We start from the raw sequence: 17,220 nt of genomic DNA, 5'->3' as shown, positions 1-17,220 counted from the left end.
TCTTGTTCTTTACTGGGTCGTCTGTGACTAGCACATAGTAGGTACTCAATATTTGTTGATGGGAATCCCCTGCCAGTCCAGTGGTTAGGATTCTGCGCTTTCGCTGCTGAGGGCCCGGGTCCAATCCCTGGTCGGGGAACTAAGATCCCACAAGCTGCGTGGCGCAGTCAAAAAAAAAAAAATTAATATTTGTTGAATAAAGGGTCAAGTGAGAGCCCTGGGATACGCCCTGACTTTGCCATTTACTAACTGAACTTCCTGGGGCAAGCTACGTAATCTTTCTAGGGTACAAGATTGTTATGCGATTGGATCGAATCATGTATGCTGAGTATGTACGGTAACAAGTTCCACACATATGTGTTAGCTCCTGAATGGATCATGGGGATGAATTCTTCAGGAATGAGATGTGTATCTTTAGTAAAGGCAATGCATTGAAGGCTAATCTTCTAATTATAATTCGTACTTCATGGTGCAAATAATATTTATTGACTTCATTTCTAAACATGTTGGTATAAACTAAATTAAGACTAAAATGTGAAATATTTGATGATTTATGTCAGTTGAGCAAGTACTTTATTGCCACATCGGAAAAGAGAGTTAAAAGCATGACATAATCTCTCTCAAATTAGCACTTTGACACAAAGAGTGCCACTGTTCTATTTAATACTTGCCAGAAAGTTTCATATTCTTTATTGTATCTGGATGAGATATTTTCTGGTTGTAAAGTGGCCATGAGAATGTTTTTAAAACTATTATTAAAAAAAAACAAAAAACAAAACCTGCAATTTATCATCTGGTCACATGTATTGTTTTTAATGATAAAAGTTTAAAAGATCTCAGTTGCATATTCTATACGATTAAGGTATTTTGTTTATTCAAATCAATTTTGAATATACTTTACTGGAATCACGACACTCTAATGAAAATTATAAATAAAAAGAGATCAATTTCTATAAATTTACTGCTTATAATTAAAAGAAATCAAATTGTGTATTTTTTAATGAGATGGATAATTTTATTGAACACTCTAGACATATTGTCAATACTTGTAAGTCATTTCAACTTTTTTCTAAGATCTATAAAAGGTAGTCCAAAATTAATCTGTTAAACATTTTATATATATTTAAATTAACCTCTTCATGGTATAAAGGAGAGAATAAAAGCTTGCAGATTTAATTTTATTTTTATACTTCAGTGAGTTATACACTGGCTCAAACAGGGATACCTAGAATTTAATACGCATTTTTCTCTTTTATTATTTGCCTTTTGGTTATTGTTATTTTGTTCTTATCATAGATGTGGGTCCTCCAGCTGGTTTCTTTGCATATTTCCATTCTTTCACCTGTGTTTATAAATATTTTGTGGGGTTTTTTTTTTGGATCCACTGTCTTAGCTTTAAAAGAGAATATTGAGGATCAGCTGGAAATTGTATACAATCCCTCTGCTTTTCCTCTAGCCTGTCAGCAATCTCTAACCAACTGAAATTTTTTAAAGCTCTCAGTTATTGAGCACTTACTATGGGCTTTTTCCACTCACAACTGGAGGGCAGTCAGCCCTCCATATCCATGGGTTCTACATCCAGTTTCAACAAACCGCAGATCGAAAATACTGGAAAATCATTCCAGAAACTTCCAAAAGGCAAAACTTGAATTTGCCATGCACCAGCAATTATTTACATAACATTTACACTGTATTTATAATAGTATTTGTGTTTATAACTATAACAATACATTGTATTTACAACTACTTACATGGCATTTACGTGGTATTATGTATTATAAGTAACCCAGAGATGATTTAATGTATAAGGGAGGGTGTGTGCAGGTTATATGCAAATACTACAGCATTTTACATGCGGGACTTGAACATCTGCAGGGGTCCTGGAACCAATTCTCCAAGGATACCGAGGAACAAATGGATTCCCATTCTTCCCATCTAACAGCTGGGAAACTAAGTAACTTGCCCAAGGGTAATTCAAAGTTATTATTCTCTTAGCTTTAACTTGGTCTACCCTTTGGTAAGTCTAATTAGAACTGATGAGAATGCTGAGTTTGCTCCAAATGTCCAGTAAGCTTGGAGGTACCTTGGCTAATTCCCTCCCCTTTACTTTTCTGATCCTGTGCCTTTTCCGTTTCCTTTTTGCTCCCGTGTCACAAAAGTATCCTTGAAACCTTGTGTTATCTGCTGTCACCAGCGAAAAGGGCTACATGTCAGTGGTGGTCACTTCCCAGCAATGTTCCTGCAGGGAGAAGTCGGGTGGCCCCAGGCCGGCAGAGCCCGGGCAGCTCGCCTGTGCAGTCTGGGTGGGAGCTGGCGGCCAAGGGCCGCTGTGAGGAATAGCCTCCGTGGGCAGCCTGTCGTCCTGTGCCAAGAGGTACAGACTTGCCCCATGAAGCGCCTTAGTATCATTAACATCTTCCATTTGGCGGGCACTTCACTGTCATTTTTATTGGTTCTTTTTACTAGCTATACCTGCATCAGAGCTGTGTCCACTTTTTGTTTTCATTAAGTGCTCTGGCTGAAGTGGGAAAGACTGAAGGCCTTGGGGAGCTGGTCTTCCAACTGCCAACCAGTCAGGGTTCAGACGGAACCGCGCAGCTCCCCGTGGGGGCCAGCCCTCAACCACTGCAGAAAGGGTTCCAGGAGCTTGGGCTTCACTGTAAGGAAAGATCCCCCAGTCAGTCTGGCTAGAGCTGTCAGCCACTGACGTCTGGAGCCTGTGCTGGGCCATTCTATTTCACCCTAATCCAGAATGTTCCCTTGGATTTTCCTAAAATACCAAAAGCATGAAAATCACATTAAGCCTCTTTTAGTTTTTAAAAGACACATCCATCTACATGCTTGGGCTTCAGGGTCCTTTTTTTTTCTTTCTTTCTTTCTTTAATGCCTAACTGCACTGCTTTTATAACTTCAGCTAGGGAATTCCCCGGCGGTCCAGTGGTTAGGGCTCTGTGCCCTCACTGCCGAGGGTGCGGGTTCAATCCCTGGTTGGGGAACTAGGATCCCACAAGCCCCACAGTGCAGCCAAAAAAACCAACAAAACAAAACTTCAGCTATAAATGACAGCCCCCAAAGTAGCTGGACCTGGACTTGGAAATTCACTCCTCAGTGGTGAGGTGAACTTGAGAAACTGCCTAACCTCTCTGAGGGTCAGTTTTTCTCACCTAGGATGGGTATAATCACAGTGCCTCCCCTCCCCCTTCAGCTTGCTTATACTGTGTGTACAGAGTATCACAGGAGTTATCACACATCGGAGTTTATCTTTCAGGTTACTTGTCTGCCCCCTCCATGAGACTGAGTCCTCCAAGGACAAGGAGTTTATCTATGTCAGCACCATCTATCTAACCCAGTACCTGACACTACAAAGGGCCCTGCAAAGCTTCCTTAGAATGAAGTCACATACAAGAAAGCCATTTGCAAATCGTTGAGCACTATTCTCATGTACCTTAGTAACTGATTACTCATTGTATGGTCCCGGACTCAAGATGTGAAAGAAATACTGCCGGGTACCAAAGGAGCCAGGCTTTAGTAATTCAAAGAGCTGGAACTGAAATGTAAAGTAGGACACAGTACCAGTTCTGAATTTCTTTGGGTTATTGCATAAATACTCAGTCTTAAAACACGTGGATTAACACAGGGTGAACATTTAGAGGGGCTGATATGGAGAGAGATGTGGCAGCCTACGTCATGCTGGGACATCTAAAATAGTATACTAAGGCCTTCCCAAGAGAGATCAATGTCACAGCAAGGAAAAGGCTTACATTTTGACAAGGCAAGATTTTATTTCTTCTGAGTTTTTACATTTTCTCTTCACACACTTTTAAGGCTTAAATGTTTAGCCTTTCAGTTTGGTCGGGCCACCTTCGGTCCCATTTCTTAGAAAGTAATACACACTGTTTACTACCCAGGCTTTACTTGTGAACAGTCATTAGATGGTACAAGACCCTCATCCTCTCCACTGGGTCCTCCTTCTGACTTGCCCCAGGTATTGCCACTGTCGTTTCTCCAGCATCTTCTCTTAACTATTTCTAAGTTATTCTTTACCTCCAAATTCCTGCCCTTGCACACAGTAAGTGCTCAATAAATGAATCCTATTTTCAGAGTTTTTCTGTATAGCAGCAGTCTCCTTCATCTTGACTTTTCTCAGATCACCACTCACATCCCGAGAGGTGGCTCTAAAATACATCACTTGAGATAGTAGTTAAATGCTATGAATAGGATCTAGGATTCCACGATCCTCTTCTTTTTTTTTTGCGGTACACGGGCCTCTCACTGCTGTGGCCTCTCCCGTTGCGGAGCACTGGCTCCAGACGCGCAGGCTCAGCGGCCATGGCTCACGGGCCCAGCCGCTCTGTGCATGTGGGATCTTCCCGGACCCGGGCACGAACCCGCATCCCCTGCATAGGCAGGCGGACTCTCAACCACTGCGCCACCAGGGAAGCCCTCTTCCTAAGTTTAAAAACATAAACCTGAGAAACATACCTTGAACTTTACCACCCCACCCGTAAAATAATCCTGAAAATAGTGAAATCACCAGCACTATGAATATCCTACTGTTAATTATAAAAATTCAACGTGTGAATGAACACCGCATTGAGAAGAAAAGAGAATGAAGCTAGCATAATCCGTTTTCTAATATTCTTGTTACACTTTTATTTAGGTCTGTGTGTTTCTACAGCAACATGCTTTCCACTGTAAAATAAATTTTCTGCCAGTCTCTTTTTTTCTGGAGTAAAAAACAATGAGATATTTGTTCAAGATGGAAAGAAAGTATCTAAAATCTATTTATATATAACTTTGTCAGAAAAAAATGGCACAAAATAGAAACCAACATTCCAGATGAGCTGGCTTAATGAAATTAATAGAATTATTAATTAAAGCTATTATTAGTTTATTTAATATAATTCTCAAACCCACAAACTTATACTACTGGGGATATGGTGGCTGAATCCTGTGATTATTTGAAAAGCAAACTAAATTAGAGGTGACAGATCCCTGCATCATCACAGCAATCGTTTCTATTTTATACGAGTGCTCGCTTTGTCAAACTAAGAACAAGTCAGAAGAGGTCACTAACTGGTCAGCAATGCTGCATCAGAACACCATCCAGTTACCCTGATTCTGCAGCCTATTCAAAGCATATATTAGTACACATCAACTTCAAGTAAAACTTCTACTGATTTTATATAGTCTCCAAGACAGAAGTCAAGAATTAGAAAATTATAATCCAATTATGCATTAGGGAAATGCAAACAATATACCAGAAGATCTAGCCAAATACAGGCCCTACTTCTAGAATACTGGAATTAAAATTTACGAAAGTCATTACAAAGAATAATGCTAGTTAAATGCCATTGAACTATTTTTACTCTTTTTATACGAAATGTACAAATTTCGGAGGGGGGGGTGACAGTGGCAGCGGTGCCTCTTACTACCTTATGTAAAACACTTGAACATTCTCATCGATATTGCCATCACCTGTTTAATACTTCCAGTATATTTTCTCAACGTCTGTTTACTTAAAGTTGTATGGAATGACATAGTAAGCAGTACAATCTGAATTACACCCCCCCAAAAAAAATTTAAAGTCACTGCCATGACGACCTTCATGATGTTTTAAGAACCCCAGTATTATGAGTACTCCCCTAATCCCAAACCATTCCAAACAAAATTTACTCTTGTGAAAAGCTGTCTCCTTGTAAGCCAACTTTTGTGAATCCCCTGGAGTTTGGGCAGCAATTATGCCCCTCAGAGAGTACCTCCTACCCCCTCTAGCAATGGGAAGGGTCTGCAGAACAAACTTAGGAGAAGCTGTGGAGCTGAGTATCAAAGGAAAGTAGAGGGGAGAAAAACCAGCTTTGGTGTAAAGCATCCACCTGGATGGGCTGTCTGAAGTGACAGTGAGAGGGAGGGGGCCTGGGTGAGCCACACTGCCAGAGGCCTCCTGAGACTGCCCATCTCCTAGGAGCCCAGAGGGGGTGCTACTGGCCCAAGGCAACAGACGCCCCAGAAGGAGACACGGCAGAAAGGCCCCTGCGCAGCACCTGGACGACCTATTCGCAAGAGAAACACTGAAGACGGAGACTGGGACTTTATGAGCACCATCAGCCGTTTTTCATACGTCAAACGTTCTGTGCTAAGATAATAAAATGATAGAAAATGTTCATCGAGCACACCTGTTTTAAGCACTTCTTAAACAGTAATTCATTTAATGCTGATGACCCTAGGAGGTGAGTATGACCACTGTCCCCATCTGACCCAGGAGGAAACTGAAGACCAGGTTGGTTCTGGGCAGAGCTGAGCTTTGGCCCCGGCAGTCAGGCCCTGGAGTCTACTCTTAACATGTTCTATGTGATGGGGCTTCTCAAAAGAGGCTGATACTGTCCCCAGACTCGTCAGAGGCTGGGACCACACACAGCAAAATGGAAGCTTGTTAAGCACTGGAAATATTCTTCTGTGTTCCCAATTTTTTTTTTTTTTTTTTTTTGCTGTATTTTAACAAGTTCGCTCTTCTTAAGTTGCTCCAGGAAAGCACCTCAGGCAGTGATATGAATCTAATGTTATATCATCTTCTCTTTAATGGATTCTTTTATTTGAACAGCTAAGAATTTTGGAATCAACAGACCATGGATTTAAAAGCAGACTCTGAAATCTGACAGTTCTGGACTCAAATCCCAGCATAGTCACTAACCAGTTGTTGGACCTTCAGTAAATTAAGTCAACATCTATTAACAGACTCCTCCTTTGTAAAATGGAAATAATAACCGTAACTCCTTGAAGGACTGTGTGAGGATTAAAGGAGACCAAGTAGCCCACTGCTCCTGAGCGATGCAGAGGCTGCCGGTCGGGGGACCACTTTAAAGCCCTCTGTTCGTCTTGGCTATTATTCATGATGACATTCTACTTCCTAACTACAGAGTCAGTTAGAGGCTGGGACAGTTGACATCAGACTCTTCAGGGAGGGAATCACGTTTGTCTCTGGACTGCAGCCCAGTAAAGTGGAAGCCTCGGGGCCACACAATCCCTCCCTTCACTCCTGCGTGGATCTGGTCCAAATGTCCATTCCCTGACCCAGAACAGTGAAGAAGCCAGGATGGTGAAACAGTTCACCTGTGTAAGTTCCTTAACAACCACATGGCAGGGCCTTCCCGGGCAGTCCAGTGGTTAAGACCACGCTTCCAATGCAGGGGGTGCGGGTTCGATCCCTGGTTGGGGAACTAAGATCTTGCCTGACACGCCGCAGCCAAAAAACCCCCAAACCAAAAACTACATGGCAAAAGCCACAGCAAGTTCAGGTATCAAAACTAATCCACGAGCTTAAGAAACGTGGTGGAAAGAGCCCTTATGGGACCCGGTGCTAAAAATAACAGTTCCCTTTGTCTTGTGTTAAGAGAGGAAGGATGGGGACTGAGTGGTGAGACCGCGGACTGAACCGGGTGAGTTACCCTGGACTGGGGACATGTAGTTAAAACTAGAAATTGATAATTACAAGCTTCCAAACTAGTCTTGACATTCGGTAACCCAATTATCACAAAGGAAGCAACACTTATCTCTGTCATTCTCCAGCATTCCTTTCCAAATTCCTCTTTCTTCCCAGAAGCCTACAGCCTAACCTCTCTTAAATCTGTCAGCCCTTTGTAGGTAGCACATTTTTGCCTCCTTCCTTACAGACCGGATCAAACCGCTCATCTGCCAGGGTTCACTGCCAGGTGATCAGGGGAAAGCAGTAATTCAGGGTGTGAAGGAGTCTAGACACTCCCAGGAAAGGCTTGCATTACAAAGATGAGTTTCAAATGTCTATACTCAGGTGGAGATGGGGCTGGTGATGGGGGAAGAACTGAGTGGCCCTGGATGGTGCCCGGGGCTTCCCTCCAAGGCCTCCCCAGGTTCCCGCAGTTTCCCAGGGTTCCAGAAATGGACTCGACACAGGAGACCCTTACCGCCCCCCCGATCCCCGCTCCTTCACGCCTGTGGGACTTCCCTGTACTCCCCCCCACCGCACCCTCTCCCCCCCCCCCCCACTCCCCTCCCCCTTCGCTCCCCTCCCCTCATATTAAAAACAATCGAACTAACTACCTGGAGGGCCCACAAGAGCTGAACTGTTTCCAGTTGCTAAACACAAATCACAAATCTCAGAAAGTAGTGGGTTTCCAGAAAAAGGAAGTTCCCACTGGGGTTTGCAAAGCTGCCCGAGAGCAAACTGCTGTGACAAAAACTACAATTAAAGCTCAGACACTCTGGCCTTCCAATACTGGAAGATGGTTCCCACTTCCATTTGTTTTGAAAATTCTGTGACCCAAGATGTGGACAAATTTAGGATAGGATATGAATAAAAAAAAAAAAAATTCAGTCACAAAGGAAAGTTTGCTGTCAGATATAAATGGATCTTTTTTTTTTTAAGGAAAAAAAGGCTCCGTCAGATTGTTATAGCAAAAGCTGAAAGGAAGAAAGTCTGACAGTAAAAAAAAAAAGTGTTGAACAGAATTACTGAAAACCTAAAACACATCTAATTAGGTTGGGCCTCCTGTAGTCTGACAGGATGTGCTGGGGTCCAGTGTCTAGTTCACAGCCATGGGCACTAGGTAATAGCCCCTCACATGCAGGTTCAATCTCAGCCCATAGGGGATATTAGCGAGATATCCTGAATGGCTTAAATGCCCATTTATTTCTAGACCATATAGAAGCTCAATCTCTGTTATAAAGACTTGACACCATTCAGAGACCATCCTCTCTTGAAAGAGAAGGCAAAGAGAAACTTTCACAGATCTGGAAACCCAAAGGGCCTAAAACTTGACAAGTTCATCTGTTTCCCTTGTGATGTTCACGCATCAAACAGAGAATCACTTCAAGCTTGGAAGCCTGTCCTCTGCAAACCCTGACCGAGGGCAAAAACTGAATCCTGTTCCTCTTGGCACTACTTAGCAGGTAGCAAGAGGTTCAGGTAACAATGGTTGAGCTGAGGGACTTCCCTGGCAGTCCAGTGGTTAAGACTCCTTGCTCCCACTGCAGGGGGCACAGTTCCATCCCTGGTCAGGGAACTAAGATCCTGCATGCCCCGCAGTGGGGCCAAGAAAAACAGCAACAAAAAACAATGGTTGAGCTAAATTCAGCTTCTTTAGAATATTACTAGTGTTAAATAAAAATGTTTATCAGCCCAAGATTTCAAATTCTAAAGCTCCATTTTCTTTCATTTTCATTTATCAAAGTCAATCAATCTCCCTTTTTGGACGAATTAATTCCCACTACCTATCCCCTATCTAAATCCTCCAAAGAAGTCTTTCAAATAGCATCCTGACTAATTGGTACAATGCAGTGAATGATGAGAAGTAAAATAGGTTCTAGAAATAAAAGTTCTAGATTACTAGTTTATGTCTGGTCCTAAGATTTTCAACATACGTAACCACAAAGCAACTCCTATACCGATTCTGCTTCTGAAGTAGCAGTGGAGATGCCAAAAGATAACCTGAAAGTGAACTTTTTATTAAATCACTGAAGTGGAGCTTTGGCCTAAATCAAGGTGAAAACCTAAGAGGTCTCACACACAACTCACAGTCCTATTTGAAGAAGGGGCTCTTCTTGCTTGAAATCCATCTACAATGACGAGAGGATGCCCTTATAGGTGACATTTGTTAGGGGAACCAGATTTTAAATCAGGGTTTACGTTCGAGATGAATGGCATCCACTTTCTCCTTTGGTGGCAAATACTTCTCTTTCTATTTCCTGGATCAGATATGATAGATAGTGAGCTGCCATATAGGTAGGTTCATATCAATTTAAAATAATACACCTGAGTACTCACTGCAATATGAATATGCAAGAGTAAAACTACAGATTTCTTTCGTCACCTTTTAACCTTCTTTATTTTAATCTCGTTTTAATATTTAATGAGGCCAAAATCTTGCCAATGAGACTACTTGCCAAGTGGAAAATGATTTAGTTTATAAAGATTCCTGGTACCCAAACCAAAATAGTAGGTGCTCAGTAATTGTTTCCTGAATGAATGAAAAAAGTTCCACACTTATGTTAATGCCATTTAGTTTCTTCACCAATTTGAACTTTCTGTAAAGGAGAGCAAACATTCCTGCATCAGAAAAAATAATACAGCCACAAAATATTATTAAAAATCAGGAAAATACCCATTTTAAACAAGGTGGTTAATCCTAATTGCTCCAGATAACCCATAATTGCCATAGCTGTTAAACACACTCTTCTGTCACGTTTACAGAAGTTTGATTCCATCTTTAAGAAAAAAAAAAAAAAGTGTATCCCTCCCGCCTAGTCTCCAAATTCAAAATAAGATTTTGGTGATAATTTCAATAATACAGAAAATGCATGTTTTTTCTAGTAAGTAGACAGAATGAATATTCCTTCTCCCTTCCCACATGGCAGCACCTGAATGAAGACTGGTTTCCCAAGTGCTATTAGTATCCGGCTTCTTCAAAGGCAAGGTCATGAACCACTGGGCGTGCCTCACAGGGAAGCTGCTCTAATTTTCATCTTGGAGACTCTAAGGACAGACTCTGGCCCCTAGTGAAGTCGATGAAACAGAAACACTGGACGTGCGCCACCAACCCCAGAATCTCTCCACTAATAGATTTCCTACTTACAGAATTCCTTAAAAGTATTTCTGGAAGTAATCTGGGTTAGGGTCAAGTAGCTCCAACTGAAGGCACCTTTGTCACAAGCTTACGAATGCTGCCAAGTATATTTTAGGGAGCTAATTTTCACATTTTCGTTTGGTACCAAGAAAGGTACAGTCTATAAAAGCTTTAGCAACAAAACTATGATATTTAGAATCTAAACTCCTACTAGTATTCTTTTTTCTGTAAATGATAAAGACTAAAGTTACAGATCTCTATCATCCCACCTAGGCTGAAGTACTGTTGACTGAGGCAGGAAAAATGTTGCATTTTCATGCAAAGAGAACAGCTATGAACAGGTAGGATATGGGACGCGCTAAGCCTTTAAAAACCACGTTATCTCCACCTGGGAGCTAGATGTTGTACTAGTAACTGGATCATCTTAAATCACAACAGCCTTGGGTGGGGAGGGGAGGGAACTAAAACCATCCCTTACTTTGAATACAGACCTTCAAGAGAATTCATGAATGAACCAGTTAAGGTAACCAACACAACCACCAAGCCCTCCACCCACTCCAAAACCAACTAAAACCAGGCACTTCACATGAGTGAAAACATCACAAATTCCATAATCTTCATTAATCCTTGAGTGCATTCATTTTTCAACCAGTCCCATAAGTGATACACTTATGAACACCCTCAAGAAGCAAAAACAGTAAATGCATTGATAGTAACAGGCTCTTCATTTTTTTGAGAAACTTGCAATGTTACAAAAGAATCAAACATCAGGGGGGGACTGTGGCATCAAGTGGTCCTTAGTGGAATTCATCGCCACTCCACTTGATGAGGGTCTAGCCTGTATTAAAGTTAGACAGCCTATGTTTATAATTCAGTGATAATGACCGAAGTTCGAGGTACACAGGGCATTTCCTGGGGATTAATGACCAGCCAAAGGAGTTGCCGACCTAAAGCAAAGCCTCCGGCCAGTAACCCCAACCAGTCCTTAATCCCCAGGAAATGCCCTGAACCTCAACAGTGATTTTAGTAAATACAGGAGGAAAAAGTTTAATATCAGCTTTGTACTTAAATTAAACACCTGTTTCATACTTAGAATGCTCAGACTTCATCATAAAGTGAGTTCTACAGGAGTTACTAAAGAGTTCCTTTAAACTTCTTAAGGCTGATAAAAAAAATGTTCACTCTAACATTAGTGAAAGCAAAGAGGGCAACTTTTTGTAGTGTTTTAACTGCAAGAGACTTAGCTAAGATACTGTTTGAGAGGCATAATGATAACATAACCAACATATGGACCCTCAAATCTACATTTAACCTGGGAGTTACCTGACAATCATTCAAGAATAAAAGAATCAGTGTTCAGGTTTACAGAAATGATTGATCTCACTCAGTTAAAATGAAAGACTGTGACAGAGTGACTGCAATTCTTAGAACAAAACCAAACCAACTAAACAAACCCCCCTAATCTTTCATGGATCTCATGTCATTATTCTATGTGACACTGGTGTCAAGAAACCAGTAGACAAATGCCAGGGGACAAACTGCTTCACTGTTAAATTCAAGCAGATAGATACTTTAATAAACTCTCTTAGGCTTTTAACTCTTAAATTAATCAGGTGCTACTTGAAACCAGGGCATTTTAAGGGTTTTTACTTTATCAGAAGAATGTGATCGTTTACTTCTGCTTTCAAAGAAAAAGCAAACCCAAATTCTCCAAAGAGGAGAAAGAACTCTCCTGTCCATCCTTACAACGCCCTACAACCACCTCCTGGTCTGTCAGAAACTACTGTGCACACTACAACGGCAGAAAGACAGGTAAGCCTCTGGTCTCGTGTATTTCAGAGAACTTTGGTGTTTATAGTACCTTTCACAGCCCCTTTCTCGGTTGGCCTTGAGGCTTGCTGATTAGCAAGTAAACGTTTGAAAGGGTCAGTGTGTCCAGAACTGGAATTTCCACTTTGGAAAAAGCACAGAGGTACCTGACATCTGTTCCTTGAAAGACCTGCACTACACCTCCAAACTTAGAGCTGAAATTCCTACTTCTGCTTGATGGCAGGGAGGGCAAAGCTGTAAAACGCCCTGTGGCTACTCCTGCCTGGAAAATAGAGCAGAGTCCCCAAGGACCTCTGCTTTCTGGCTCCTACAGCACAGTACCCAAAAGATGAATACAGTTTTAATAATATGAATATATTCCTCCAGGAAAAATAATAAGACAAGCATCCAATCGAATCCCCAATCTCCACCCAGAATTCTAAGTGCTTAGAAATAAATAATTTTTGTGTGAAAACAGTTTCCTTATCTTTGTTGAGGATACTGAAGTCCAGAGAGGTGAACTGACTTGCCCAAGGTGGCTCAGCTTCTGGGCTAGCACTCTTACTTTGGTGTACTTTCCACTCTATTGTGTTGTTATCTCAGTAGTCTATCTTCCCACCACTAATCTGCCCCCTAGACAGAGAGCTCCATGGTGCCAGGAAAGACAGCAATGTTTCAGTGCCCACTCTGCTGGGCACCATGGGGCACACTCCAGTTGGGAGCCTGGCTGGCAGTGGAGATACTACCTTTCCATAACTTTAACAAGTGACTTTCGTTTATGAAAACTACATCCCAAATGTTGCTTTACGTTCAACTACACCTTATGGTATAAACTGGCACTCAACCGCCAGTCTCTCCAAAACCCACCCCTTTACAGTAAGTAGGATTGGCATATTTTCTTTTTAAATAATTTATAACTTTTTCTACCTGCATAAGTTAGGGCGAATACGTAATACAGTATTTTAATGGTTACTTTATTCAAAGATATTTTAAGTAACTGCTTCATTTATATGCACAGTATTCCTGCACTCTTTGCCTTATAAACTCAGGCATTCAGTGGAGAGAGGCTGCGAGGGTTGAGCTGACCCTTTTGTTCTGAGAACTTTGACGTTTTCAGCGTTACTGCGCAGCAGGGATTGTTAGGTAGCTTGCCCTCTCACAGCCTTTAAGGTTAGGTGTAAACTGTCCTGAAAAGCATCAAGAGAGTTAAGCTTCTAAGGGTGAAATCAAATCCGACTCAGCATATTTGCTACTTTGAAAAACTTCCCCCCAACCCAGACCTGAGTTAGCACAAGTTAGTCTCGAAGTGGTACCAGAGAAACATTTCATGCATAGAGTTTGGTTTGGTTACCTGGGTGGGGGAAACAATAGCAGGTGAAACTACTGTGGGAGAATTGGTGCTTCTGTGCCCATTGGCTTCTGGAAGAAGAGGCAGGGGGTCGTGTTTCACGGAAACCACCACCACCGCATCCACAGGCTCCGAGGAGGGGCGGATACAAAGTCTTTTAGGGGAAGAGGGGCCGCAGATTTCCCCCGACCCGAACACGGACTCGTACAGGGCGCGCTTGGGCGCAGCCTCCGATTTCACGTCGGGCCCGACCTGGCTGTCTCTGGGGAGGATATAGGTGTTCCCCAGCGAGGGCGGCTGGGGGCGGTGGTGGTGAGAGGGATGGGTGGGGGGATGGGGGGAGTGGTGGCGAGCCGCCCCGTTCAGAGCCTCGGCGTAGCAGCCCTGCGGGGCGGGCGAGCCCAGTTTGGTGCCGATGCCCGCGATGCTGTTGAGCGTGGCGATGGAGACGGCGCCGATGCAGTGGTTGGTGTAGGTCTTGGAGAGCTTGGCCGCCTTGGACAGCATCTGCATCCTGGTGCCCAGCAAGTTCTTGCCGATGGCTTTGTTCTCATACCAGGTCACATCGCCCTCGCTGCAGTGGTCCCGGGGCCGCTGGAAGAACGCCTTGCAGAGGGGGTTGCGCTTCGACAGGTACTTGACGAAGCTGGCGTAGGGGCAGAACTCAGTGCCCGTCTCGTACATGCGCGGCAAGTTCTCCTCGTCGCTGCTCTCGGCGCGCTTCTTGCTCCACGACGACGAGCGCGACTTGTGGTAGGGCCCGAGGGACTTGAAATAGACGAACTTGCGGCCGTCCTCGTCCATGGCCAGCCCGAAGGAGTCCTCCTCCAGCTCGCGCTGGTTCTCGCGGCCGCGCGTGCAGAAGTACATGCACGTCTCGAACCAGACCTTGTTGAGCAGCCCGAAGGGCGTGTTGGTGCTGAAGACGCTGGAGGTGTAGAGCTTGCGCAGGTCGGCGCGCGTGATGGCTTGCTTCTGCACCACCGGCCCGGCGCCCTGCTCCTCAAGCTTGCGGATGACCGCGGCCAGCGTCAGGTTAGCGCTGCGAAGCTCCGGGTCCTTGGTGAGGTCGAGCGTGCGGCAGTACGGGGGCTCGTTGAGGTAGCGGTTGAGGGAGCTGCGGATGCTTATGAGCGACGACTTGCTGTAGAGCTGGCCGCTCTTGGAGCGGGCCTCGGCGTAGAAGGAGCGCAGCACGCGGCACAGCGCCCCCTTGTCCATGGTCTCGAAGTCCGGGCTCTGCGCCTTCTCGCTCAGGTACTCCCGGAAGATGCGCACGGCGTAGCGGGTGGCCAGCCGGGTGTTCTCGCTCAGCCGGGCCCGCTCGGGGCGCTGCAGCACGTCGGGGTCCAGCTCGGCGCCGTCCCCAGGCGGCCCGCCGCGGGCCCGGGGCGCCAGAAGCCGCGGCGGCGCCTCGGGCTCCAGCGCGGCGCTCTGGTCCATATTGATCATATGGACCGGCTCCGGCTCCAGCTCCTCCCCGGCCGAGTCCTCGGGCTCCAGGGGCTCGTCCCAGTCCAGACCCATCTCTTCCTCCTCCTCTTCCTCCTCCTCCTCCTCCTCCAGCCCCCCACCTCCGTCCTCCTCCTCGTCCCCCGTTATCTGCACCTCCTGGATCTCGTCCTCCTCCTCCTCTTCCTCCTCCTCCTCGCCCGCGCTGCAGTAGTGCGGGCGGCCGTGGCGGCGGCCTCGGCCCCCCGCACCGCGCTCGCCCTCGCCCCGCTCCCCATTGTTCTCGGCGGCGGCGGCGGCGGCGCTGGCGCTGCCGCCCGCGCTGGTGTTACAGTCCCCGCTGCCAGGCATTCTCGCCATATTGCCGTCTCTCTGCCAGTCCTCGGGCAGGGCGCATGCGCTATATTGGACCGCAGCGCTGAGAGCTTTTGTGTTTAATGACCTTCAGCTACCGGGAGGCAAAGCCGGGCTCTTAAAGGAGCCGCGCTCCAATTGTCAGTTCGGAGCGCTGCTCCGGAGGGGCAGCGGCGCGCAGGGGATGGAGGGGTAGGGAGGCGGGGGGTAAATTAGACAGGGAGAGCGTAAGGACCGAGGCTGGCTGGACCCTCTTCCTCCCCCACCTCTCTCCCCACTCCGAAGAAAACTTTGAAGGGAAAAAAAGGAAGGGGAGGGAGAGCTGTCGGTGGGGGTGAAACACTCCCAACTTACCCTCTGGCTGAGTGGCGCGCGGGCCCGGGCGAGAGAGAGAGGGAGGGCCGGCGGGAGGGAGGGGCGGCCGCTTCTCTAAGTAATGCCCGAGGAGCAGTGCCCCTTCCACCGCCCCCTCATTGCCCCCAGGAGCCGGGGGTTCCGGGAGGCGGCAGCACCCGGTGGGCCGCGGATGCTACTTCGAGAAGCCTGTGTCTGGGGCCGCCCGGAGCGGAGCGGAGCAGGCAGGTTAATGAGTAGGGTGGAGGAGGCACGGCGGGGCCCCGCACCCTCTCTGCGCCCGCGGCCAGGGCGCAGCGGGCGAGGCTTGGGAGCGGGATGGGGCTGCCGGCAGCGGCGACTCCCCCACCTACTTGCTGCGGGCGAGGCGCGGGGGCCTGCGGCCAGCCGCAAGGCTCCCAGCTCCCTTTCTGACTCTTGCAAAGGAGCGAAACACGCCCCACGTCAGCCTCATCCCTTTCGACTTTTCCAACAGCCACTTTTAAGCTGTCATTAAAGACCGGGGGCGCTCCCCGTAGGTCTGGGGCAAGTCCGCGCCGGTCCAGTCAGCCTGGGGAAGGAGCGAGGAAGAAATACTGGGAGGGGCGGGTGGGAGGGGAGACGCGGGAAGAGGCGCTGGGGACCCCAGGGACCCCTCCCCACTCGTCCAGGCCACCGCCCTCCTGCCTCGGAGCAAACTGACACAACTCCCTCCGGCGAGGCGCTCCACCTAGTTGGAGCGAGCAATGCCGGTCCCTAAGATCCGTCGGGCAGGAGGGCGGAAAAAGTGAACTTGGGTCTCGGCCGCCCCCGCCGCCGCCACAATTCCGGCAATTGGGATCCCGAGCGTGCTCTAGTTCCAAGTTTGCCAGCTGCCGTTCGTTTGCCCTCAGGGCTGCGCTGCCTTCGGCGCGCGGGGGCGGGCACCTCCGAAACTGGAAAGGCGGCCAAAGAGCTCGCCCGGGTCCCGCTTTCCCATCGGAGACACTGTCCCACTTCCAGCCAAAGGCCCGCCCCCGGCGCGCCCATGCTCCGGGCACGTCCTCGTCACCGCCTCCAGGTCTCCCAGGGGCAGCGCCCCCAGAGCCTCCGGAGGCCTCGACTGATTTCTTTGGACGTACAGCCACGGCCACCTACGGATTTCGCCCTGTATTCTAACTTTCTCCTCCTCGGGCAGCCTGAGTGTCCCCCCGGCGCGCTAGTCAACTCCGAGTCCCAGGGGCTAGGGGAACCTACGGAGTCAGGTACCAGCAGCGCGCGGCCCAAGCCGGCCAGCCTGTGCGGCTGCCTCGCCAGCTCCTCGAGGGCGTCCTCGGATTTCCTTCC

General features: G+C 46.8%; 1 protein-coding gene across 4 annotated transcripts in view; it reads right to left on the bottom strand.

Moving 5' to 3' along the window:
* KCTD1 (potassium channel tetramerization domain containing 1) overlaps positions 1-17,220 on the bottom strand; it is a 183,361-nt gene that overhangs the window by 73,524 nt on the left and 92,617 nt on the right. The window contains exon 1 of one of the 4 annotated variants that reach the window (XM_032602751.1): positions 15,916-16,455. The exons of 1 other annotated variant lie outside the window; for it this stretch is intronic. Coding sequence is in view for 2 of the 3 variants with exons in the window: in XM_032602748.1 (XP_032458639.1) it covers positions 13,759-15,567 (1,809 nt within the window). In the remaining variant the exon portion in view is untranslated. Of the gene's footprint in view, positions 1-13,758; positions 15,832-15,915; positions 16,456-17,220 lie in introns of those variants that run through there. 2 more of the 4 variants (XM_032602748.1, XM_032602749.1) reach the window with 2 other exon arrangements.

The sequence above is a fragment of the Phocoena sinus genome, chromosome 14, assembly GCF_008692025.1.
Source record: "Phocoena sinus isolate mPhoSin1 chromosome 14, mPhoSin1.pri, whole genome shotgun sequence".
Lineage (NCBI taxonomy): Eukaryota > Metazoa > Chordata > Mammalia > Artiodactyla > Phocoenidae > Phocoena > Phocoena sinus.
This window is presented reverse-complemented; position numbering and strand designations above follow the sequence as displayed.